The following is a 23,437-nucleotide window of genomic DNA, read 5'->3' as shown; positions in this document are numbered from 1 at the left end:
ACGAGTGGATACAGATGTTTGACGGATGCGAGGGCAAAGAGAAACGGGCAGCCCAGCGGCCGCAGTCACTTTTCACTGAGGCCACAATTAAGTTCTTGGTCACTTGAAAATAGAAAAAAACAAAAGGCAACCCCTCCTGAAAATAAGAATAATACAACCGCTTGTCTCGTTTAGTAAAATCAAAACACCACGGAGCTGGTCTAACTTAAAAGGTATCCGAGGAGACGGAGTCAAGGTATCCCGGTGAGAGTGACGGGCGTGGAGGGGAGGAAAGGCAGTCCGGATGGGCCATGGCATGGAGGGCGGGCCCCTTACATGACGGAACAGCATTTGCAGCGCTGTTTTTTGACGTCGAGATCCTTGTCTGTCTCTTTGGGGTCGGTGTCGTTGGCCGTCGGCTTCTCGCCGGCCTGGTTCTCTTCCTTCTGCGGGAGGGCCGTCACAGACTCCACGGCGCTGCCGTTGGGTGGGGCGTGGTCCTTCCCCGTGCTGTCTGCCGCCGCCTTGTTCTCCGCATCTTCGATCACCACGAGCTCAGCCTTGATCGTGCCCTCGAGGCCCAGCACCTTTTTGGTCTCGTTTTCGTCTTCCACATTCTGGTAGCCCATGAAGATCATGGTGACCGGCTGCTCCTTGCTCGGCTGGGGGCCTTTCGGGCTCTTCATTGGCTTGGCCTGAACGCCGGTGATTTCTTTCCGGGGCGTGACCTTCTGGCTGGGGGGATTGCTGGCCTTCTCGGAGGCCTCGTCTGCCTTGTGGATGAGTTCGTCTACCTCAGACGAGCTCAGGAGGTGGATGCCATTCTCGACAGCCCCGTCCTCGGCATGGACCGCATGGACCACTGCAAGAGAGAGAGAGAGAGAGAGAAGGTACATAGACACCCTGTGAGGTAGGTGGGGCTGAGAGAGCTGTGATTGGCCCAAGGTCACCCAGCTGGTTTCGTGTGTAGGAGTGGGGAAACAAATCCAGTTCACCAGATTAGCCTCCACTGCTCATGTGGAGGAGTAGGGAATCAAACCCAGTTCTCCAGATCAGAGACCACCGCTCCAAACCACCACTGTTAACCACTACACCACACTGGCTCTCCAGGAGTAAAAAGAAGAGTTGTTTTTTATATGCCAACTTTCTCCATTTAAAATATTGTTTCAATGGCAGTTGCCATCAAGTATTGGTGTTATTCTCCCTCACTCCTCTTTCCTGGTGTATTTTTAAATTACCCCTCTGCTGCCCAGCACTTGGGCATCCTCTGTGTGCGCAGCTCTGCCTCCCGGGGCAGCCATTTTGTGGTTGGCTCCTCCTCCTGTGGCAGCCATTTTGTGGTTGCGCCCACCACCCTGCGTCAGCATTCCAAAGGCACCTACAGGCTCGAAAAGGTTGGGGACCCCTGGCCTGAGTAATACAGCTCGATCCCTGACGACGCACGAAGCCAATCCCAAGTAGTTCCCCCATCATGTACCTAGAACGCGAGTCACACCTCTCTGCTCTTTGCCGAGGGTGCGTGTTTGGGAAGTTAAGAGTGTCGTTTGGATTTCAGCAGAGGAAGGGAGAAGAGATTTTGGAAACCATGGTGGGACTTGGGGAGACTAATGATCCGTGGCGGGCCTACGTTTTTGGGACCCTGAAGCTTGAACAATAGGGCAACATCCAACACGGAAGCCCTCTCCTCCATGAACATGTCCACTCCTCTCTTAAAGCCTTCCAAGTTGGCAGCCATCACCACGTCCTGGGGCAGGGAGTTCCACCATTTAACTCTGCGTTGTGTGAAGAAATACCTCCTTTTATCTGTTTTGAATATCTCTCACCCTCCAGCTTCAGCAGATGACCTCTCGTTCTGGTATTACGAGAGAGGGAGAAAAGCTTCCCCCTGTCCACTCTCTCCAAACCATGCATAATTTTATAGACCTCTATCATGTCTCCCCTTATCCACCTTCTCTCCAAGCTAAACAGCCCTGAGCGTTTCAACCGCTCCTCATAAAGGCCAGTTTTGCTTGCTCTTTTCTGCACCTTCTCGAGCTCTGCAATATCCTTTTTTAGGAGTGGTGACCAGAACCGTACACAGTATTCCAAGCGTGGTCTCACCGTAGATTTGTACAAGGGCAGTATGATAGCAGCCCTTTGAAGCCCCTCCCCTCCCCAAACCCTGCCCTGCTCAGGCTCCACCCCAAAAACCTCCCGCCGGTGGTGAAGAGGGACCTGGCGACCCTACTAGTCACCATGTAGACCTATAAGCCCATGGGTGAGGTCGGCCCCAGGGGTTGCGAAAAGCCAGGAGTGCCCACACTCCCCGGGCGCTCCCTGGGCGCGTACCTTTCATCTCGTCCTCGTACACTTTGACCCCTTGTACCAAGCGGCCCTTGGGGAGTCTAGTGGTGCTGGACAGGACCTTGGTCTCCCCAGTGACTCTGTCCTTTTCCACAGTGATTTCCACAGAGTACATAGCTGGGACACAAACAGGAGAGTGAGCACCCGGTCCCCTAGCACCCTGACGCCGCCCGGGCTCAGCAGTGAAGCAGTCGGCACGAGCGGGAGGGATGGGGACGCTACAAGGTGCGATGCAGCAGGATTTGGGGGGGGGGTTGCGCCTGAGGGGAAGCGCCAAGACGTCGGCAGCGCAAAGGGGAAAGGGTGCGCACAGCTGCAAAGAGGGTCTTGCGAGTAGCAGGAGGTAGCCGTCTTCAGGAGGGTTTTCCACTTCTTCCCAGAATCCTTTGCGGGGAGGGCCACCCCCGGGGGGTCAGGCCAACAGCTCTGATCGAGCAGCTGTGGCAAAAAAAAGCAACCCCACTGCAAAATGCAAGAAGCCTGCCCACTGTTAGGCGAGGCTGTGGCAACCAGCTGCAGGAAGGCACGCAAGGGCCGCACATGCTCTTTGCCGGGACGGCTTTTTCTTCCACATCAGCAGAAAGCCAGGCAGGCGCAGTGAAAGGAAACGAAAACCACATCTACACTGCAAACTTGATTCTGGCAAACTCTGGGAATAGCTGTCCCTCCCCGCCCCCCATGAAAAAACCAGCGCTGGAAACTTGGGCTGACAGCTGTCCCTGCTGGACTCACGGACGACACAGTGCTCAGTGGAAATGTCCCTTAAAGACGCGCTTTTCCATTTTTTAAACGTCAAGAAATAACAAAAAACTAGCGTTTTCGTCTGCATGATTTATTAAAAAATTCACATAAGGTTTTCCCTTGCTGGGACATTTCTAAGTCCCTCTCGTTCCCAACTGGGGACAGCCAGAGGCATCCGGGAAGGCCAGAAGCAGGGCACAAAAACCGCAGCGTTCCCCTGTGGCGTGTCCAGCAGCAGCACTGTGCCCCTGAACATGGAGGTTCTTCTGTCAAGGGGCAAGTATTAAGAAGCTCCTCCTCTTTCTCTGAGTAAGTCTTATTAGATTGACTTCTCAGTGTATAAGAGCCCCGTGGCGCAGAGTGGTAACCAGCAGTACTGCAGTCCAAGCTCTGCTCAAGACCTGAGTTCAATCCCGACAGAAGTCGGTTTCAGGTAGCCGGCTCAAGGTTGACTCCGCCTTCTACCCTTCTGAGGTCGGTAAAATGAGCACCCAGCTTGCTGGGGGTAAAGGGGAGATGATTGGGGAAGGCACTGGCAAACCACCCCGTAAACACAGTCTGCCTAGTAAATGTTGGGATGTGACGTCACCCCAGGGGTCAGGAATGACCCGGTGCTTGCACAGGGGACCTTTACCTACATATCACACCTCTGCATATCACACCTGACCCAATCACGCCTGCTAATGTCATTTACTTGCTTTTGGCATTTACATTGCCATTGCGGGTCTAAATTCACTTTTCTCTACTTACAGATAGATGGACTTGCATTCTAGCTGTATCTGAAGAAGGGAGCTGCAGCTGATGAACGCTCATACCCTGCCAGAAATTTTGTGACTCTTGCTCTTTTTGATTGTCATACTCAGCCAGAGCATCTCTGTAGCCTTTTTGGGTGGCTGAAAGCACATTCCCTATGCTATCTTGTTGTGATCCTGTCCTCAACGAGAGGCAGGGCCTTCTCGGCCCTGGCCCCGGCCTGGTGGAATGCTCTGTCTGGTGACATCAGGGCCCTGCGGGACCTTAAAGAGTTCCGCAGGGCCTGCAAGACAGGGCTTTTCCGCCGGGCCTACAGTTGAGGACAGCTGCGGGTATCATCCTCTGCTCCCCTATCCCCCCCTTGTTTTATGTTACTCCCATTATTGGGGGGGAGGGCAACCTACTGTTTATTCCGGGCACTATGGGCCAAATTAAGCGCCATCTGGAGTTTTCAAGGGTTTTTAATTGGGTTTTGTTTAATTTTAGAATTATTACTTTTATTGTTAATATGGATATGTTTGATGTTCCCCGCCCTGAGCCTGGTCTTGGCCAGGGAGGGCGGGTTATAAACTGAACAAATAAATAAATAAAAACCCTGTGGGCTACATCCAGAGAAGGTTTTGGTAATATATCGGCTGAATAACTGGTTAGCTGTTGCAGCCCTGGCTGAAACGTAACGGTTTACTCCGCTGGCTTTCCCACCTACCCCTCAACCGCTGAACAGATCTGGAATACACACACACACACACACACACACACACACACACACACACATGCCCTGCCCCGTCACCCCCCCCCCCGCCCGCCCCCCCATGATCAATTAAAAGGAGCCAGATCCAAAATGAGATTATATAAGTAACATATGCCCCTGGGACGTGGAAAGAGATCGACCGGTGTCGAGGCCCATCCCACACGGCGCAAAAAAGGGTCAGTCAACACTTTATAACTTAGGGGCGGTTAACAGCTAACAGCCGCCGGTCAACCAATATTTCTCCATTTGCAGTCTGGACTGTTTCCCATCGGTCATTCTTATTTTGACCTTGCAGCAACCACAGCTCGGCTCTACACCAAGGCAACAACAGTTCTGATCAGTTCTAAAGTGAAACTGAGGGGGTTTCCGTACTTTGTATTCCCGGCGATGTATTAAGAGTTTGAAAATGTTATAAAAAACATAGCTTTAAAAGGGTTTTTGGATACCACGGCTTATAAATGGTTGGAAGACGTCTTCACAGCTAAAAGGGCCAAACAAAGTGCGGACAGTATTTTTTATATTGTTTTCAAACTCTTAATACATCGGTGGGAATACAAGTGCGGTAACCCCCTGAACGGCTTCCCGGGCAAAGGGGAAAATGCAATCAGGAGCCCTTTCTCTCCAATCTTCTTTTCTCCCCTGTACACAGGGCCACAGTCCTTACACTTAAGACATTTCCTTTGCTGGAGCAGGGAAAGCCAGAGATTTACAGGCAGCTGGTCTAGAATTCTGTGCTAAGTTTTCCCTCCCAAAAAACTCCAGGAAACGAAATGATTAACAATGTAGGAACTGCATCAGATGCGATTCAAAACTGGTCAGATACTCCTTGAAGGCTCCCAAAGCAAGGCAGGAAGGGGCAGGACATCTCCCAGCACCTGGTGTTCTATGGTAGACTGCTTTTGAACATGGACGTTCTGCGCAGCTACCTATCAGGACAACAGCCACTAACAGAGCTGTCCTCCATGAACGTTTCTAATCCTTTTAAAAAGGCTTTCAGCTTCTGCAGGTGTAATAACCCCTATTCAAAATCCATTTATGTGAAACTAATTAAATTCTGCAATGTTCACTGCTGATTTCTTTTAAAAGGTGAAAGAGAACACATGAAGCTGCCTTATACTGAATCAGACCCTTGGTCCATCAAAGTCAGTATTGGCTACTCTGACGGGCAGCGGCTCTCCAGGGTCTCAGGCAGGGGTCTTTCACATTACCTACTTGCCTGGTCCCTTTCACTGGAGAGGCTGGGGATTGAACCTGGGACCTTCTGCAAGCCAAGCAGATGCTCTACCACAGAGCCACAGCCCCTCCCCAAAATACTGGGAGTCAACTCTGCCCGGATACCCCTTCCCTTTTTATCCCTGATGTCGCATAACTCCTCAGTGGTGAAGGAAATTATACTCTAGCATCTGTTCGGGGGCACGTCTGTCTGGTCCTACTCTAAATTCAAGCCCAGGAGTTTGACTTCCAGCACAAGTTAACATCTGGCAGATTGGGATCAATGTATGGAAATCAGTTTAAGGTATATGTAATCCAGCAGCAAGTGACGCAAAGTCCAGGGTAGCCAAAACAGCATTTCCCGAGTGCGGACGGTGAGTTGGTTCAATGCAAGCATCGATGCTCCCCCCCCATTCTTATAGCTGAGGGTGGCTGCCCCAGATCGTGGCAACAGCAAGCAAAGCAGCATGCCACTGTGAAAAGCACAAAGCCTCACCCCCCTGTCACTGGAGCAACGGGGTTCAAACAAGCCCCCAGCGGGGAGGGGTGGAGAGCTGAGGATCAAGATGCAACATACCTGCCTTCATCATGCCACCTGTTTCCAACCCTTTCATGGGACTGTTTGAGGCTGTTCCGTCCACATGGAGGAGGGGGAAAAGAGAGAAAGGGAGTTATTCCTTGGAAATGGTAGGGGTGTGTGTGTATACACTTAAGTAAACATGTGCAGGGCCAGCATCAGTGAGAACATAAGAAAAGCCCTGCTAGATCCAGACCAAGGCCCATCAAGTCCAGCAGTCTGTCCACACAGCGGCCAACCAGGTGCCTCCAGGAAGCCCCCGAACAAGACAATTGCAGCAGCATTATCCTGCCTGTGTTCCACAGCACCTCATATAATAGGCCTGCTCCTCTGATCCTGGAGAGAATAGGCATGCATTGTGACTAGTATCCATTTTGACTAGTAGCCATGGATAGCCTTTTCCTCCACGAACATGTCCACTCCCCTCTGAAAGACTTCCAAGTTGGCAGCCATTACCACATCCTGGGGCAGGGAGTTCCACCATTTAACTATATGATTGTGTGAAGAAATACTCCCTTCCCACATTCTGGTCTTATGACAGAGGGAGAAAAACTTCTCCGTGTCCACTCTCTCCATACCTTGTATAATTTTATAGACCTCTATCGTGTCTCCCCTTAACCGCCTTCTTTCCAAGCTAAACAGCCCAGAGTGTTTTGACAACTCCTCACAGGGCCATTGCTCCAGCACCCCTGATCATTCTGGTTGCTCTTTTCTGCACTTTCTCAAACTCTGCAATATCCTTTTTTAGGTGTGGTGAAGTCTTGGGAGGGAGGCCCTGTACGGCAGAAGCAATGGCCGCCGTGCTTCTCTCTTGTCAACTGGTGCCAGCAGTGGGATCGCACCTCCCTTGGAAAGTGTGCCGCCCCGAGTTGTGCCTCGTTTTTATGCATCCCCTGCAGCTGCTGGCCAGAGAAGGGAACCGGAGGCCCGCTCTCCACTGCCACCTTTGTGGGTGGCCACAGGTGGTCCTGCAGCCACCAGAACAGCAAGGGGGCCTGGTGGATTTCCCAGGGAACAAAGGATACTGCGGCCTCCCTAGGCAGCTTCATCTCTCTGCTCTCAGAATAGGGAGTATTTAAAAAAAACAAATAAACAGCTGAGATCATGCATGGAAAAGTTGTTACAGATATAAAATAATAATAAGTAAGTCTCTTCTCTGGTTAAAAAATTAAATATTTTAGATACTATATTATGTTGATTATACTAGCAGATACATATAGATATAGGTATATATTACCAGACTTAATAATAATAAATAAGCAGTGTTATTTACAGTTTAGATAAACCGGGAGAGAGGCTTAGTAAATGGTTTTTAGTATATTAATACAATACAACAGGGCTTCTTAAACTTCTTCCACTCGCAACCCCTTTTCGCCAGGGAATTTTTTACGTGACCCTGGGTATATAGGTATATAAAATAGGTATACAAATCAAACATTTACTGATAATAAATCATAAAGAAATTTATTTTAAAACAATTATTTGGTATACATATAATTTTACCATTTATTAAAGACGGAAGCAAATTTGCATACTATTGCCAAATTTTTCGTGACCCCCACTTTCAGTTATATGACCCCATATGGGGCCGCGACCCACAGTTTAAGAAGCTTTATAATAATATTAATTAAGTTTTGTAATGCATAGTTATAGGTTTGAGTATAAATGTTTATATTTCTGCTTTATTAAAGATTTACCTGTTGGTTAAGACTTAAATATTAGTACTAGATAGCATAGATTGATTTAGTACTGCTGTGTATGGTATTTGATGAGGACCATTTTGCAGGCATGGAGCATTGATTATGTATGAGGAATGTATGTTTTATGTCATTTGTGTGTTTTATGCAGTTTTATAAATTAAAATTTAATAAAAAATACCAGAGATCATGCGAATAGACTTACACTTGGCTGAGCCCAATGGAGTCTGCGGAAAGAAAGAAAGGATGTGTTAATGGCGGGGCAAACCAGCAGGAATTATTTCTAACACCTGTTGAGCTCGGCTGGCGCCCTACACGTCACAGGCCGTTCCCTGCATGCTCACAGTTGCTCACTAGTCCTTCTGCAGCAGCACCGTGAAACGCAAGAAGCTGCCAGTGGAAGGAAAGATCAGTGGAAGGGAAGCACTTTGCACATGCTCTCGGCTTCTCGTGGTCACTAGCATAAAGTGGCTTATATTTACCAGATTTACAGCCAATATAAATAAAATCTTGTTTCTCTTTGGCCATTTTTGCATGGTCAATTTTAATGCTCGCTCAAAGCTCTTTTTTAAAATGCGACTTTAAAAATGCCTTTTCACGGTGCCTACGCAAAAGTAGAAGTTCCACTCCCCCCACTTGCCTGCTCCTTTGTTCCTGTTTGCCTATCCATTAACATATGCATAGCTAACTGGCCCTCCGTTGTTTTGCATTGTTCCTTGAGGGGGATTCTTTGGGCAAACACCAAAGGTCGGGTTAAATGGGCTCTTTAGTAACGCAAAGCAGGTCTGCGCCGGCTTGGCAGTCACTTCTGGAATGGCGGTTCAGCATGCAAAATTTTAAAAAAATATGCGGGGCAATTCAGCCTGGAACGCACTGCTAATTACCATGCAAAAATGGCCTGTGTGTGTCTGCATGAGAGAGCTATGAGGAGAAAACCATATATCTCTGCATTGGCCACCCTGAATTCCTTGGAGAAAGAGTGGCCTGTGTGGGGAAGATACGGTTGTCTCCTCCTAGCGCTCTCGTGTGGACACAAAAAGAGAGAGAAACCCTCCCAAGAATTTCTCCTGGTGAATTTTTTTCCTCCTAAAAGGCATCCCCGCTAAAAGTTTTCATGGGGCAGAGAGCCCCATAAACAAACTACGCAGTACGCTGCTCCCCTTTTGCCATTCCTGAAGCTACCACGAGTGGGATCCGTTGGCGTCTTCCCTCCTCTGCTGCCAAAGTTTCAAGAGGAGGAGAAAAGGGCTGCGCATCCCCACCACGTCATTAGGACCTACGAGCATCAAAGGAGCCCCGCTCAAGTTGTCTAGCCCGGCACACTGTTTCCCACGGTGGCCAACCCAGACATCCCACAGAAGGCCTAGGTCGAAGCCGCTCCCCGGCAACTGAGGGGCATCGCCTCTGAACACGAAGGTCCCCGTTAGCAGTGATGGATAATAGCCATTGATCGCGCCATTCTCCGTGACCTTTCCCGATCCACTTTTAAAAGCATCGAAGCCAGTCGTCATGACGACGCTGCATGGCAGCACACTCCACATGTTAATCACGTCTCGGAGAAGAAACGCGTCCTGAACACGGTGCCGATCATGTCCGCTGGGTGCTCACGGATTCTAGCGTTACAAGGTATTTTTCACGGCACCAATTCATGACGCGAAGTACCTGTGGGATGTGGCTTCAGAGCTCCCCTCTTTTAAATTCGTGCGTACACTAAATGAGGGCTGAAAAATGCCACCCGGGTGAAAACTTAGGATGGCATTGATGAATTGAGAGCCAGTGTGGTTAGAGTGTCAGACTTGGATCATGGAGACCCGGGTTCAAATCCCCAATCAGCCTTGAGGCTCTCTGGGAGACACTGGGCCAGTCAATCTCTCTCTCAGCCACGCCTACCTCACAGGATTGCTGTGAGGACAGAACAGAGGAAGAGAGGACCATGTAAGCCAGTGTGATATAGTGGTAAGAGTGTTGGACTAGGACCTGGGAGACCTGGGTTCAAATCTCCACTCAGCCTTGAGGCTCTCTAGGAGACATTGGGCCAGTCACTCTCTCTCTGAGCCAAACCTACCTCACAGGGTTGCTGTGAGGACAGAACAGGGGAAGAGAGGAACATGTAAGCCAGGGTGGTATAGTGGTAAGAGTCTCGGACTAGGACCTGGGAGACCCGGGTTCGAATCCCCACACGGCCAGGGAAACATGCTGGGTAACCTTGGACCAGTCACACAGTCTTCGACTAACCTACCTCACAGGGTGGTTGTGAGGATAAAATGGAAGAGAGGAGAACAATACGAGCTACTTAAGGGTCTCCCCTGGGGCAAAAGGTGGGGTATAAATGAAATAAATATAAGCCAGCCTATCTGGAGGGAGGTAGGGTGTACAAATGTCCTGATCCAAAGTATAGGGCTGCTCCTGACCTTTGGTGAGCGGGTGGGTCTCTCTTCCTCTGCCAAGGTCTCTTTGGTTGAAGATGCCGAGACTCCGTTTTCAAATAGCTCCAACTCCTTCTCCAGCCTGGAACGAGAGGAGATTTGGCTGCTGAAAAGTTCCTGACTGGGGAAAACGGGAACACGTAAACACATGAAGCTGCCTTATACTGAACCAGACCCTCGGTCCATCAAAGTCAGTATTGTCCACTCAGACCGGCAGCGGCTCTCCAGGGTCTCAGGCAGAGAAAGGTCTTTCACATCACCTACTTGCCTGAGCTCTTTAACTGGAGATGCCGGGGATTGAACCTGGGACCTTCTGCAAGCCAAGCGGATGCTCTACCACTGAGCCACAGTGCATTTTAAAGTCATCTGGGACTCACACCCACTGGTAGGCCTCCACCTCTCCACTGAACAAAACACAGCAGGTGCATACGTGCTACAGGCTTAAACTGCCGTTGCTTCATGAGCCAGCGTGGTGTAGCGGTTAAGAGCGGTGGACTCTGATCTGGAGAACCGGTTTGGTTTCCCCACTCCTACACCAGAAGCCAGCTAGGTGACCTTGGGCTAGTCACCGCTCTCTTCAAACTCTCCCAGCCTCACCTACCTCACCAAGGTGTCTGTTGTGGGGAGATGAAGGGAAGGAGATTGTAAACTGGTTTTATTCTCCTTTAAAAAGGTAGAGAAAGTCGGCATATGAAAACCAGCTCTTCTTCTCCCAGTGGGACTTGTGGCTTGGTATATAGGTGTGTTGGCCTAAAAGGCAACTGAGACAGAATTCTTGCCAAAAGGGAACTACCATTCCCAGAATCCTTTGAGGGATGCCCTGAAGGGGTATAATAATAAGTGCCATCAAGTCACAGCTGACTTATGGCGACCTTCATGGGGTTTTTAAGGCAAGAGACATTCAGAGGTGGTTTGCTATTGCCTGACTCTGCATAGCAACCCCTGTCTACCCTGGTGGTCTCCCATCCAAGTCCTAACCAGGGCTGACCCTGTTCAGCTTCCAAGATCTGACGAGATCGTGCTTGCCCGGCCTGCTGCCACCCTAAAAGGGTACAGAACTGATATTTGCTTGCCATGTCTTACGAATGCTTTACTGCAGCCCAGTGGTAGAGCATCTGCTTGGCATGCAGAAGGTCCCAGGTTCAATCCCCGGCATCTCCAGTTAAAGGGACTAGGCAGGTAGGTAATGTGAAAGACCTCTGCCTGAGACCCTGGAGAGCTGCTGCCAGTCTGAGTAGACAATACTAACTTTGATGGACCAAAGTTCTGATTCAGTATAAGGCAGCTTCATGTTTTCAGGTGTGCCTTCAGCGACCTTAACTGTTTCTATAGGAAAGTTCTCTGCAATACTTTTGGCTGCTACCAAACGACCACTGGGATTCTTTATTCTTTCTTGCATTTATTTAAATAAATATATGCCAATAAAAGATTTTGCAAAGCTGTTCACAAAGCCTCTTTTTTCCTTTTTTTTTTTTTTTTTTGCTACCTGGTGAGAAACCAAGTTTTAAAAAATTATGCACAATATAGTTAATTAAAAGCAGCATACACAGAGAGACCAACAAAATGTTTACGCCAAGTTTTCTGTGTAAAGTGCCGTCAAGTCGCAGCTAATTTACAGCGGCACCAGCAAGGGGCTGTCAAGGCAAGTGAGGAGCAGAGGTGGTTTGCCTTTGCCTTCCTCTGCAGAGTCTTCCTTGGTGGTCTCTCTTCCAAGTACTGACCCTGCTTAGCTTGCAAGATCTGATGAGATCGGGCTATACCACACCATCTTCCCTCCTTGAGAGGAGAGCCAGCATGGTAGAGCGGTTAAGAGCAGCGGTTTGGAGCGGTGGACACTAATCTGGAGAACTGGGTTTTATTCCCTGCTCCTCCTCCTGAGTGGCGGACGCTAATCTGGTGAACTGGGTTGGTTTCCCCACTCCAACACATGAAGACAGCTGGGTGACCTTGGGCTAGTCACAGCTCTCTCAGCCCCACCTACCTCACAGGGTGTCTGTTGTGGGGAGGGGGAGGGAAGATTGTAAACTGGTTTGATTCTTCCTAAAGTGGTAGCGAGTCAGCATATAAAAACCAACCCTCCTCCTTTTTCTTCTTCTCCTTGTCAAGTTGTTTACATCAATGAAAACCCAGGATAAAACCATCAGTTTCAAATACCAAGCAAGCAACTGCCTAATCAACAGGCAAAAAGTTTTAAAAATAATAATCCAAGGCCCTAATTTTCTACACCTCGTCAAAAATTGACTCTTCCAGCAGATCTTTAAAAGAAGATGAATGAAGGAGCCCAACAAATTAGGCACACAGCTCCACCAAAAAGTCCCTGATTCTTGTGGGTTTCTCTACTTGTGAGAGGGCAAACGAAGCAGGGCCTCACTGGGATATCTTCAAGATTGATCATCTTAGCCACAGTGTTATTAATGGGAGAATTCTGGCAAATATCTGTTTCGGGTCAAAAATTGCTAGCAAGTGTAGAATACCTGCGAACATTGAGTGCGAAAATGCTGCTTTTTTTAACCTCAACCGCCTGCCCTCCTGTTGTGAGCCAGCTTGGTGTAGTGGTTAAGAATGGGGGACTCTAAACTGGAGAACTGGGTTTTATTCCCCACTCCTCCACATGAGCAGTAGACTAGTCTGGTGAACCGGGTTGGTTTCCCCACTCCTCCACATGAGCATTGGACTCTGATCTGGAGAACCGGGTTTGATTCCCCATTCCTCTACGTGAGCGTTGGATTCTAATCTGGAGAACTGGGTTTGATTCCCCACTCCTCCTCATGAGCAGCGGACTTTAATTTGGTGAACCAGGTTTTATTCCCCACTCCTCCACGTGAGTGGTGGACTCTGATCTGGAAAACCGGGTTCGATCCCCCACTCCTCCACATGAGCAGCGGACTTTAATTTGGTGAACCGGGTTTTATTCCCCACTCCTCCACATGAGCGGCGGACTCTAATCTGGTGAACCGGGTTGGTTTCCCCACTCTTCCATATGAAGCCAGCTGGGTGACCTTGAGTCAAGGTTCTCTCAGAGCTCTCATCCCCAGCTGCCTCACAAGGTATCTGTTGTAGGGAAAGGAAGGGAAGGCAATTGTAAGCCAGTTTGAGACTTCTTAAAGGTAGAGAACATCGGCGTATAAAAACCAACCCCTCCTCCTCCTCCTTTCAACCGTGCTCAGGGAAACATCTGGGCAGCTTTTGTGCACAGAGATGCAAGAGAGAATTTCCACCGGCTTCCACAGGGCGGAGGGGCAGGGCTCTCTCTGGCTGCCGTTTCTGAGCAACCCAGGAGTTGCCAAGAACAGTCTGTGATGGATCTTAGTGCAAAGGAACGTGCAAAAGGCGGGGGGGGGGGGGAGGATGGAGGGTCAGTCGCATTGTTGTTCCGAATTAAGGTCCAGCCCAGCACTCAGAGGAGCCAAGATCTCTCTTTGGCTGGCTTACTGCTGGTTATGGAACTCAGGGGAGAGATTTGGACAGAGCTGAAGGAGAAGGCACGCTGAGGTCAGGAAGAGGGATGCAATAGAAGCACAGAACATGGAAGCATAGAATCACAGAGTTGGAAGGGGCCATACTGGCCATCTAGTCCAACCCCCTGCTTCATGCAGGATCAGCCTAGAGCATCCCTGACAAATGGTTGTCCAGCCTCTGCTTAAAGACTGCCACTGAGGGGGAGCTCACCACCTCCCCAGGTAGCTGATTCCACTGTTGAAAAACTCATACTGTAATTTTTTCCCCCCTAATATCCAGCCGGAACCTTTCCACCCACAATTTAAGCCCATTATTGTGAGTCCTGTCCTCTGCTGCCAATAGGAACAGCTCCTGCCCTCCTCTAAGTGACAGCCCTTCAAATACTTAAAGAGAGCAATCATGACCCCCCGTAACCCTCCTCTCCTCCAGACTGAAAATTCCCAATTCCCTAATTTAGCATAGAAGTGTTCTTTTCATACTATTTGTTAACTACACTATAACCCTAACTAGTCATTTAAGCCTGGGAGTTTTGCCTGAGGTTCGTTGCTCGCTGGACCCACACTTTCCTGTTGGGAGTCTCTGCACCAGCAGCCTCCAAGCTCAGATCAAGTCCCCACCCCTTGAAATGCTGCTTTGTAATTGCATTGCTCACTGTGAGAGAAGATTCCCCCCCCAAACCCAACTGCCACATAAAAAAAGCATGTTAAGAACAATAAACAAAAAATGGAGCAATCTGAAAGAAGGGTGGGGGGAGAAATCCAAACCTCAGTTTTAAAACGCCTTTCTTTTGCTCAGAAAGAGCTCCGAGGCAGCAGGAAGTATTTGAATCCCCACCTCTTTACACGCTGCTTTGTGACTGGCTGTGAGAGAAGCCAATCTTTTTGTGGCCCGGTTTTGCCATCTGCACGGAGATTTCAGCCAGGCTGAGCTCAGGTTAAAGGGAAAAGTCAGATTAACAGAGGGATGAGAAGACCCGGACATTGCGAGGGCTGGCAGTGAAGTCATTTTGAATGGACGGAGAACTCGTGCAGAGCTCCAAGGAACAACCGAGTCAGACCAGGGCCGAACGTGTGCCCAAGTGCCCATGCATAAATGACCACTGACAGGCAGACAAGTGACCGGTGAGGCTCACCCAAGGCCACCCGCACCCCCGGGGAAGAGCCATTTTGCCGCTTACTTCTGGATGCTGTCTTCCAGCTCCTTGGCCTTCATGTCGTCCTGCTCCATCTGCCTCTTCATGGCATCTCCTCCCTCGGTTGTGGACGAAGGAGCTCCTTCCAGCAGCCATCTTTCCCGCAGAGTTTTCGACTGGGAGGGAGAGAAACCCAAAATGTGTGTGTGTGTGTGCGGGGGGAGAATCCAATTGCTTCCTGCCATACAAGACAGCTCTTGATCTAGTCTGGGCTGCAGGTGTTGAGGGACCCCGGGGCACAAGAGCTCCAGTTCCTGTCATCCCCCCTACAAGCTGTGTTCATTGTGGAGCCACCCCCCACCCCGAATAGCTATGATGGACTAAAACGCAACGTTGTCATGCTCTTCCGATGCTAACTGATACCAGCAGGCCTAAAATGGATCATGAAATTGGGACTGACCCCTCTTGGCTTTTTTAAAATGCAACTTTAAAATTGCCTATTCATGGTCCCGACACAAAAGGAGAAATTCCACCCTCCCACTCGCCTGCTCCTTTGTTCCTGTTTGCATGTGCATAGCTAACGCGCCTCTGTTGTTTTGCATGGTTCCTTGAGGGGGATTCTTCGCAGCAAACACCAAAGGTCACGTTAAATCAGCTCTTTACTAATGCGAAGCAGGTATGCACCGGCTTCGCAGTCACTTCCAGAATGATGGTTCAGAGTGCAAAATTTTAAAAAATATGCGGGGCAATTCAGCCTGGAACACACTGCTAATTACCATGCAAAAATGGCCTATAAGAGCTTTTAGTTTCCAACTCAACCCTTAGGTTCCCTGCAAGCATGAAGCCACCCCGCTCTGTGATCCTTTTGGAAAGGAGGAGACAGGCTCCACTCTATCAGCGTTGCTTACAACTGCTCGTTTTCAAAAAAAGCAGATCCTAAAAATATACCGTGAACAGCTTGCGCTGCTGACGCCTCATTCCGTGTCACGTCCGGGGTTTTCTTCAAAGTGAGAAGACGTTACTAACAACTCCACCCGATCCCTTCTGTTTTCCAGAGCAGGGCTTCTTAAACTTTTTCCACTCACAACCCCTTTTCGCCCAAGAAATTTTTACGCGACCCCGGGTACATAGGTATATAAAATAGGTGTACAAATCAAACACTTAACGGTTAATAAAACATAAATAAATTTATTTTAAAACAGTTCTTTAGTATACATATAGGAAACAAATTTGCATACTATTGCCAAATTTTTCAAGACCCCCTACATTCAGTCACATGACTCCATATGGGGTTGCGACCCACAGTTTAAGCAGCTTTGTTCTAGAATAGACCTTTGGGGATTTTTCTCCTTCCTTCCCCCTCTTTCTGCCCTTCTTCTGCTGTCCGAGGGCTACCCCCACCATCCCTTGGGGTAGGGAACATCACACATTCCCCCTGGCAGAGGGACTCGTTCGTCTGCTTACCTTTAGGTGCTGCAGTTGGCGCCTATCATCTTCCAACTGCCGTCGTTTGTTTTCCATCTCGGTTTGGCGCTTCCTCTTTTCCTAAAACCGTGGAGAAAAGGGGGGGGTGAGAAAAGTACAGGAAAACGAAAACAAGTCAGTACAATGGAAGCCCCCCCCCCGAAGTATCAGGGGATATGATAACCACCTTCAAGCACTTGAAGGGCTGTCATATAGAGGAAGGTGCCGAGTTGTTTTCTGTTGCCCCAAAAGGTCGGACCAGAACCAACGGGTTGAAATTAAATCAAAAGAGTTTCTGTCTAGACACGAGGAAGAACTTTCTATCAGTTAGAGCGGTTCCTCAGTGGAACAGGCTTCCTCGGGAGGTGTTAAGCGCTCCTTCCCTGGAGGTTTTTAAAAAGAGGTTAGATGGCTATCTGTCAGCAATGCTGCTTCTATAACCTTAAGCAGATGATGAGAGGGAGGGCATGTTGGCCTTCTTCTGGGCATGGAGTAGGGGTCACTAGGGTGTGTGTGGGGGAGGTAGTTGTGAATTTCCTGCATTGTGCAGGGGGTTGGACTAGATGACCCTGGTGGTCCCTTCCAACTCTATGATTGTATGAATACAGAGCTGCCCTGGGGACTTCCAGTTAGGGTTGCCAATCTCCAGGTGGTGTGGAAAAATCCTGTGCAGGAAATTTACTTTCAGGACACAGCCACTAATAAAATTAATGACACTAAGGGTGTTATTGCAATATTCTATTATGCCCTTAACATTACAACATAAATTAAACCATCACAGTGGATAGTAATACTCAAATGCACAAATGGAACTAAACATTGCATGAATAGTCCATGTATCTGAGTCCATATGGTAGACGTTTAGATGAAAAACAACATTCAATCACTTGTGAACACTGTGTACTGAAAGTAAATTTCCTACATAGGATTTTTCCACAGCATTATCTCAGTGCACATCTTGCTTATAATCTCCAGGTGGTGGCTGGAGATCTCCGGGTGACAGAGATAATATCACCTGGAGAAAATGACCGCTCTGGAAGGTGGACTCCATAGCATTATACCTCCTTCCTCTCCCCAAATTCCGCCCTCCTCAGGCTCCATCCTCAAAACCTCCAGGTATTTCCCAACCCGGAGCTGGCAACCCTCCTTCTGGTTTGGAATGGATAAGGGAGAAAGAGCCACCCAAATATGGGAAACTTAGTCATTTTAAAAAAAAATCTAATTCTGTTTTTTCTCCCCAAGCGTATTTAATTAAAGGAAGAGCTTACACCAATTCTGCCTAGAGAGAGGAGAAATGTTGGAAGTGAAGGACTTTGCGCTGTCTCAGACTCCAGAGGGGGACACGGCTAGTGAGTCAGAGAGACAGAGGGATCAAGATGCTGGGGTTCCTTTCTCTACTGCTCTGAACTATCCTTTGGTGTGTTCTTCTTGCTACTCTCAGGAAAACGTCCTTCCTTCCTGCTTCTTCCACACCTCCGCTCCACATACACTCACACACCTCCACCTTGCGTGGCGCAGTGGTTAAGAGTGGCGGACTTTACTCTGGAGAACCGGGTTCGATTCCCCACTCCTCCACATGAAGCCTGCTGGGTGACCTTGGGCCAGTCAACAGTTCTCTCCGAACTCTCTCAGCCCCACCTACCTCACAAGGGGTCTGTTGCAGGGAGAGGAAGGGAAGGCGATGCTGATTCTATGACCTTAGGCAGATGATGAGAGGGAGGGCATCTTGGCCATCTTCTGGGCATGGAGTAGGGGTCACTGGGGTGTGTGTGGGGGAGGTAGTTGTGAATTTCCTGCATTGTGCAGGGGGTTGGACTAGATGACCCTGGTGGTCCCTTCCAACTCTTTGATTCTATGAGATTGTAAGGTGGTCTGAGAGAAAATCGGGGTATATAAACCTGCTCTTCTTCTTCTCCTTCTCCTCAGTCTGGAGACCAGATGCAATTCTGGGAGGTCTTCAGGTCCCGCCTGGAGGTTGGCAACCCTAGGCGAGAGGCCTCCAGCAAGCCCAGGGCCCAGACATCAGGCATCCTGCCCTCTGCTGGCCGGACTCTTGTTAGATCTTACACTTCGCTGACCCCTCCTCTCCCCCCACCCCCCACTTTTCCCAGTGGAATTTTAATTCAGTTGGGGCGGATGGGCCCCCGTTCCCCTCCGATGGACGCCAGTGGAGGACGGACAATGGGGGCTCTTGTTTGCAATAAATTATTGCTCTCCTTTCAAAAGGGACATCAAACGCGGAGCAGCTCAGGAAGCGTGCTTGGCCAGGACCGGGGCGAATCTCTCTCTCTCCCGAAGGCAAACAATGAAGGGTTCTCGCAAAAGCGTTTGCCTTCCCGAAGGACTGCAGAAGAGCAGCCTGAAGTTCACAAAGCTTAAAAAGAATCGGCGTCAGGAATTTGTTTCCAGCCGGTGTTGTGTGCCAGCTAGGGGGACAACATTTGAGTAATGAGACCTGGGTTCAAATCCCTGCCCAAAGCTCTCTGGGGAAGCCAAGTCCACCCAGTGGCTCCCTTCAGCCTAACTACTGCAGTGTTGAAGAAGAGTTGGTTTTTATATGCCGACTTTCTCTACCACTTAAGGGAGACTCAAACCGGCTTACAATCACCTTCCCTTCCCCTCCCCACAACAGACACCCTGTGAGGTAGGTGGGGCTGAGAGACCTCTAAGAGAACTGTAACTAGCCCAAGGTCACCCAGCTGGCTTTGTGTGTAGGAGTGGGGAATCAAATCCGGTTCTCCAGATCAGAGTCCACTCCTCCAAACCACCGCTCTTAACCACTACACCACACTGGCTCTCTTAACACAGTGAGGTCAACGCAATGGGGCAGTTGGGTGGGCAAAGATCCATATTTGCTTCTGTGAGACTCCCCCAGAGGAAGGGTGGGGTGATAATAAGGGTCGCCAGCTCCGGGTTGGAAAATCCCTGGAGATTTTGGGGGTGGAGCCTGAGGAGGGCGGGGTTGACGACTGGAGGGACTTCAGTGCCATAGAGTCCAATTGCCAAAGCAGCCATTTTCTCCGGGGGAACTGATCTCTACCGGCTGGAGGTTGGCAACCCTAGTCCCAATGGATGACGTTCTCTCTCTCTCACACACACACACTCCGGAAGAGCTTTTCAGCCTGAAAAACGCCTCCTCTTCCCTTTTCCAGGCCTTGGGAGAGGCTGGTGCCTCGTCCAACTCCTCTTGGCGACTGGAAGTTGGCTGGGCTGTTCCGTCCCGGCGGCCTCATCCGAGTCCCCAGAACCTCCCCTCCTCCCTCCGAACAATCCCGTCCTTTGTCCTGCCTCGTGTCACCCAAGGAGACTCGGAAAACTGGCACCATCCAGCGGGGACGCTTCAAGGTGCCGGCCTCTACTCAAGGGTAAAGTAGCACAGGGGGTGGGGGAAATGGATGGATGTTTCCAGGGTTGCAGGCTGGAGATCTCCTGGGATGACAACTGATCTCCAGGTGACAGCGATCGGTTCCCCTGGAAAAAATGGCCGCTGCGGAAGGCGTGTTCTATGGCAGTATGCCCCATCGAAGTCCCTTCGGTGTGGTGTAGTGGTTAAGAGCGGTGGACTCTGATCTGGAGGACCGGGTTTGATTCCCCACTCCTCCACGTGAGCGGTCAAGGCTAGAGTGTTACCCCAAAGTAATAAATAAATAAGAATTTCAAAAATGAAAGGGTTGCACTCCCCTACTTGTTATGGGCGGGGCTGTGGCTCAGTGATAGAGCACAGGCAGGGCAGGCAGAAGTTCCTAGGTAGGGTTATCCCCCCCCCCCAAAAAAAAGGTCCTGTCTCTTTTAATAGAGGTTTGCTGGCATGTTATTTCCCTTCATGCCATGAAAAACTTGCCCCTTTCCACACTTGCCCCAAACTCGCAAGTGTGGAAAATGTGCCCCAAACTTGCCTCTCTTAAAGGGACAGAGGGCTTTTCTCCAGGTAATCCTGGACCTAGAAGCATCTCTGGTTCACAGATAGGGCTGCCAGCTCCGGGTTGGGAAATACCTGGAAATTTTTGGGGCAGGGCCTGAGGAGGGCGGGGTTTGGAGAGGAGAGGGACTTCAACGCCACAGAGTCCAGTGGCCATTTCCTCCAGGTGAACTGATCTCTATTGGCTGAAGATCAGTTGTAATAGCAGGAGATCTCTAGCTAGGACCTGGAGGTTGGCAACCCTAGTCACATGTGGCACGAAGGACTGCAACCCTAGACCCGGGAGAGCAGCTGCCAGTTGGAGGAGACAAGACGGACCTGGTCAACCCCCCAGGGGTGATTCAGTATCAGGCAGTTTCCAGTTTGACATTATCCGTCTAACAGTTTGAGCAGTTCCTCAGTGGAACAGGCTTCCTCGGGAGGTGGTGAGCTCTCCTTCCCTGGAGGTTTTTAAGCAGAGGCTAGATGGCCATCTGTCAGCAATGCTGATTCTATGAACTTAGGCAGTTCATGAGAGGGAGGGCATCTTGGCCATCTTCTGGGCATGGAGTAGGGGTCACTGAGGGTGTGTGGGTGGGGGAGGTAGTTGTGAATGTCCTGCATTGTGCAGGGGGCTGGACTAGATGACCCTGGTGGTCCCTTCCGACTCTATGATTCTATTATTGTACAATGGGATCCGTGCCTGTCGGCGGCCTCAAGTGGCACTGAAGGCAAACTTAAAGCCAGTGACTCACCGCGATGGCCTGCAGCCTCTCCTGCTGAACTGCGCTGGTGTCGATCATCCTGGAAGGGGAAGAAAAGATGTTTCAGACCCTTCTGAATACCAACAAATCCTATACACCCCTCCGCCGATAAGTACGTAATTCTGTGCCAGCTGTGCACTCCTAATCTCTCCAGTAATGCCAACTGGTTTAACACACCAGGTGCAGAATCACATTTTTATTTCACTGCCAGAAAATGTAGCGATAGCCCCAATTAGACAGAGTCGTGGAGGAGCGGCCCGTCAGTGGCTACCAGGCAGGGTGACCAAAGGGTGAACCTCCATGTCCAGAAGAAGTCAACCTCGGAATACCAGTGCTAGGAACCAGCACTAGGGAAAGGCTTTGGCCTCTATGCCTTGCTTGCTGGCTGTCCCTCTGTAGTGGTTAAGAGCGGTGGACTCTAATCTGGAGGACCCGGTTTGATTCCCCGCTCCTCCACATGAAGCCTGCTGGGTGACCTTGGGGCAGTCACCGTTCCCTCCGAACTCTCTCAGCTCCACCTACCTCACAAGGTGTCTGTTGTGGGGAGAGGAGGAGATTGCAAGCCGGTTTGATTCTCCTTAAAAGGTAAAGAAAGTCAGCATATAAAAACCAACTCCTTCTTCTCTTCTGTTCAACCACTGTGTGGATGATGGACTAGATGGACCACTGGCCTGGTTAGGGTGGCCAGTCCCCAGGTGGGGCCCGGAGATCTCCCAGAATCACAACCGATCTCCGGGCTACGAAGATCAGTTCTCCTTGCCAAATGCCGCCCTTCCTAGGTTCTGGCCCCAAATCTCCAGGGTTTTCCCAACCCAGATTTGGCAACTGCTGCTATCATACTGCTCTTGTACAAATCTATGGTGAGGCCACACTTGGAATACTGTGTACAGTTCTGGTCACCACACCTAAAAAAGGATATTATAGAGCTTGAGAAGGTGCAGAAAAGAGCAACCAAAATGATCAGGGAATTAGAGCAACGGCCCTATGAGAAGCGGTTAGGACGCTTAGGGCTGTTTAGCTTGGAAAGAAGTAGGTTAAGGGGAGACATGATAGGGGTCTATAAAATTATGCATGGTTTGGAGAGAGTGGACAGGGAGATGCTTTTCTCCCTCTCTCATAATACTAGAACGCGGGGTCATCTGCTGAAGCTGGAGGGGGAGAGATTCAAACCAGATAAAAGGAAGTATTTCTTCACACAACGCATAGTTAAATTGTGGAACTCCCTGCCCCAGGACGTGGTGATGGCTGCCAACTTGGAAGGCTTGAAGAGGGGAGTGGACATGTTCATGGAGGAGAGTATTCATGGCTACTAGTAAAAATGGATACTAGTCATGATGCATCCCTATTCTCTCCAGGATCAGAGGAACATGCCGAATATATTAGGTGCTGTGGAACACAGGCAGGATGGTGCTGCTGCCGTCGTCTTGCTTGTGGGCTTCCTGGAGGCACCTGGTTGGCCACTGTATGAACAGACTGCTGGACTTGATGGGCCTTGGCCTGATCCAGCAGGGCTTTCCTTATGTTCTTATATGTTCTTAACCCTAGGCCTGATCTAGCAGGGCTCTTCTGAACTTCTTATGAGATTGTCTCAAAGGTCCCTGAATGGCCAGGGGTCTTCTCCGAGCCCATCCTAGGAGCCCGTGGTCACAGGAACACGAATGGGTGGAATTGGAAGGCGGGGCTACTGGGCATAATCCTGACATCCCCCCCCCCCCCGGCTTTCAACCAATGTTATCTAAATGGAAGAAGCCATTTTCACAGAGCGACAAGTTGTGCAGCATGAAACAATTAGTTCAGGCACCGGCTGCAAGTGCCCAATGAGCCACGGGAGAATTGGAAGGAGGGGCGGGCGAAGTCTTTTGTGCGTTTCTGTGAGGGGAGTCATTGTATTTCACAATTAACCGGACACGGGACACAGAGAGTACATGGCCTTTCGCCGTCCCTAAGGGGACCCCCCTCTTCCTTCCCTGCCCCCCCTTCCTGCACATTTCTTGCTAGAGGTCCTTCCTTCCTTCTGTATCCTTGTTCTCTCCAATATCATCCTTGAGGCAGACTTATTTTTTTTAAAGACTTCTATTCATTTCCATTTCTCATATACTGCCTTTTAACCCAGAAAATAAGCACATTTCCCACAGCCAGGCAAGAGACGGGCGTTCGTTTCCGAACGAATGCAAAATCCAACTGGAAAAGGCCCACCTCAACGGGAAGTTTCTCCCTTTAGAGGAGGAGGAGGAGGAGGAG

At 49.8% G+C, this 23,437-nt stretch overlaps 1 protein-coding gene across 1 annotated transcript; it reads right to left on the bottom strand.

Annotated features, from left to right (window-relative positions):
- Window positions 1–288: 288 nt before the first annotated feature.
- On the bottom strand, window positions 289–21,281 carry PALM (paralemmin). Its single transcript, XM_056845131.1, has 8 exons — window positions 21,188–21,281; window positions 16,535–16,615; window positions 15,116–15,246; window positions 10,465–10,561; window positions 8,259–8,280; window positions 6,357–6,407; window positions 2,308–2,439; window positions 289–841 (listed from the first exon to the last, which is right to left on the bottom strand). The coding sequence occupies exons 1-8, from the start codon at window positions 21,233–21,235 to the stop codon at window positions 312–314; spliced, it is 1,092 nt and encodes a 363-aa protein (XP_056701109.1). The 5' UTR covers window positions 21,236–21,281; the 3' UTR covers window positions 289–311.
- Window positions 21,282–23,437: the final 2,156 nt, after the last annotated feature.

This window comes from Euleptes europaea, chromosome 2 (genome assembly GCF_029931775.1).
Source record: "Euleptes europaea isolate rEulEur1 chromosome 2, rEulEur1.hap1, whole genome shotgun sequence".
Taxonomy (NCBI): Eukaryota; Metazoa; Chordata; class Lepidosauria; order Squamata; family Sphaerodactylidae; genus Euleptes; species Euleptes europaea.
The sequence above is the reverse complement of the archived record's forward strand: the minus strand, read 5'-3'. Positions and strand labels throughout refer to the sequence as shown.

Excerpts from the sequence above, each read along its gene's own strand:
- PALM (XM_056845131.1), bottom strand. The coding sequence starts at position 21,235 with ATGATCGACACCAGCGCAGTTCAGCAGGAGAGGCTGCAGGCCATCGCG. Across the intron at positions 15,247-16,534 it reads GCCAACTGCAGCACCTAAAG|TCGAAAACTCTGCGGGAAAG; the intron begins GTAAGCAGACGA and ends TCTCCCTCCCAG. Across the intron at positions 6,408-8,258 it reads TCCATTGGGCTCAGCCAAGT|CCTCAAACAGTCCCATGAAA; the intron begins GTAAGTCTATTC and ends TGGACGGAACAG.